The sequence below is a fragment of the Trypanosoma rangeli genome (assembly GCF_003719475.1).
Source record: "Trypanosoma rangeli strain AM80 chromosome Unknown Tra_15.4_contig_00277, whole genome shotgun sequence".
Taxonomy (NCBI): domain Eukaryota; phylum Euglenozoa; class Kinetoplastea; order Trypanosomatida; family Trypanosomatidae; genus Trypanosoma; species Trypanosoma rangeli.
This window is the reverse complement of record NW_021706020.1, coordinates 1-2,015: the sequence shown is the minus strand read 5'-3', so window position 1 is coordinate 2,015 and position 2,015 is coordinate 1. Positions and strand designations below refer to the sequence as shown.

The 2,015-nt window shown below is 52.8% G+C and overlaps 2 protein-coding genes across 2 annotated transcripts, besides 2 other annotated features; both read left to right on the top strand.

Annotated features, from left to right (window-relative positions):
• Positions 1 to 473: 473 nt before the first annotated feature.
• Positions 474 to 502: a microsatellite.
• Positions 503 to 1,057: 555 nt separating this feature from the next.
• TraAM80_07046 (ribosomal protein S29) lies at positions 1,058 to 1,366 on the top strand (the record flags this gene model as incomplete). Its single annotated transcript, XM_029383859.1, has 1 exon — positions 1,058 to 1,366. One exon carries the CDS (start codon positions 1,058 to 1,060, stop codon positions 1,364 to 1,366), a length of 309 nt encoding a protein of 102 aa, XP_029236302.1.
• Positions 1,367 to 1,426: 60 nt separating this feature from the next.
• Positions 1,427 to 1,464: a sequence feature (A-rich).
• Positions 1,465 to 1,599: 135 nt separating this feature from the next.
• On the top strand, positions 1,600 to 2,015 carry TraAM80_07045 (trichohyalin; the record flags this gene model as incomplete). The annotated part of the gene is made up of 1 exon (XM_029383858.1): positions 1,600 to 2,015. A coding segment is annotated over one exon (416 nt), but the record flags the coding sequence as incomplete, so codon positions are not given.

Below are 2,015 nucleotides of genomic sequence, written 5' to 3'. Positions count from 1 at the left end.
CGCATGCCCTGAGGACGAAATACATTGGTCTGCTTGGGGAGCCAGCGACAGAGCTGTTCAATCAGCTGCGGTCGTCTATGCTGAAAACCAGCGGCGAGACTCCGTGGGTGCAGGAGGCCTACAACCCCGTGGAGGGTTCTGCGGAGAGCGCCGTTTCTCTCATGGCGGACCGCGCTATTTGGTTGGGGCTCCTTGAAAGGAGCCGCTAAGCGCCAGTGGCCCGTGACGGTGGAAGCGGGAGTGCATGAGCGTACACAAGGGAGGAGAGAACAAACAAACAAAAGGACAGCTGTCGAGTTTCACCCAGGGGGAGGTGAAAAGTAAAGGATGCTATAATAAAATAAAGGGTGCTGTGAGGTCGAGCGATGACGTTCCCTTGAGGCACAGCTGTTGGAAGAGCAGGTAAAAAGCAAAGCAAATAAACATGGAGTGGCGGGCAGCACACTGAAAACGCAGAACCGAGCATTTGCACGCACACACACACACACACACACACACACACCAGCAATAAGCGTGTTTCCGCTTTGACGGCATGGGGGGCTGACACGCACAATGCGGTGGAGGCGATGAGATTGTTTTCATTGCACTTGTGGCTTTTGGGGCGAGCGTGTGCAAGCAGATGCGGCTGGACAGAGGGTGAGACGTTTGTTTGGACGTCTTTGTCTATTTCTTTATGTGGTTGGCTTTTGCTTCCAAGGAAGCCACGTTGGAAAGTAACAGGTGCGGCTCCTTTTTTTTCTGCCACCATCCCCTACGACCCTCTGCGCGGGGTGGGTTCGGCAGCTGCGGCGGGCCGTAAAAGAGCTCCACCACGACGTTTCGCAACAGGATTCCGGTCCTCATGGCGTGTGCGTTGCAGATACACGTGGGGCCATAGGTGCATAAGCGTTGGATGCGAGGCCTCTTCGAGGTGTGTGTGCTGGGCGCACCGTGAACCAACACAATGGTCTCTCTTAGTGGTACTTTGTAGGAATAAGGGAGGAGGGGGGTGGAGGGGGTTACACGGTCTCATCCAGACACACAGTTTCTATTTTTATTTTTTTATTTTTTGTGCTGGATGAAAGCTTTGGTTTCACTTTGGTTGGTTTTTCTCTTGCAACGTTGCCTGCCTTTTCTCTTGCTACTTTTGTTTTTGTGTCTGGCGCAGTGCCAGTGTCACTTGCTTAGCTCCCCACATCACTCAGGAAGAAGAATGGGCCACCTCGAACAATGGCGTTCCCGTCAGAAGATCGGCATGGGCAAGGGCTCTCGCCATTGCGTGATTTGCTCTAACCAGAAGGCAATTATCCGCAAGTACGAGCTCAACGTGTGCCGCCAGTGCTTCCGTGAAAATGCCACGCATATTGGGTTTAACAAGCTCCGTTAACGCCACACCCCCTGTGTCTGCGGCAGGTGGGAGAAGTGGTGTTTGGCCGCACATCATTTCTGTTTGCTTTTTTTTTTGCTTTGATTCTTTTTTTATTTACTGTTCTTCTCACTCTCCACTACTGCGTCGCGGTGATACATCCGCCCTGTATTTCTCCTACATATTTTTATCCCTTACAAGGAAGAGTCTAACCGTTACAATTTATTGCCTAACTCCGCATCCTTTGACTTCGTATGCCAGCTGTTACAGCGCCAAACGCATTAAATCGACCCCACAAAGGGAACCAGTTTAATGATGATAAGTCCCCACCACATCAACCAACACTGAACGGAACTCCGCAACTAATCGGGAGCATACAACGAACTCGACGACGGCGAGCACTTCAAAACAAGATAGATGAGGCTCGCAATCGTCATCAAGAATGGGTGACACAAAAGGCACAACAAATACGGGCACAAAGAACAGATGCTGCAAAGTGGGTGGAACAGGAGCGGGAGCGGCGGGCAAAGGAGGCCGAGGAGGTGAAACGGCAGGCGGAGGAGGAGCTTCGGGCCCTGCAGAAGGAGCGCGAGGAGGAGGAGCGGCGGCGGGCAGAACTTGCCAAGCAGAATCGTGAGGAGTCGGGGGCACGCAGGGAGGAAGTCCTGAG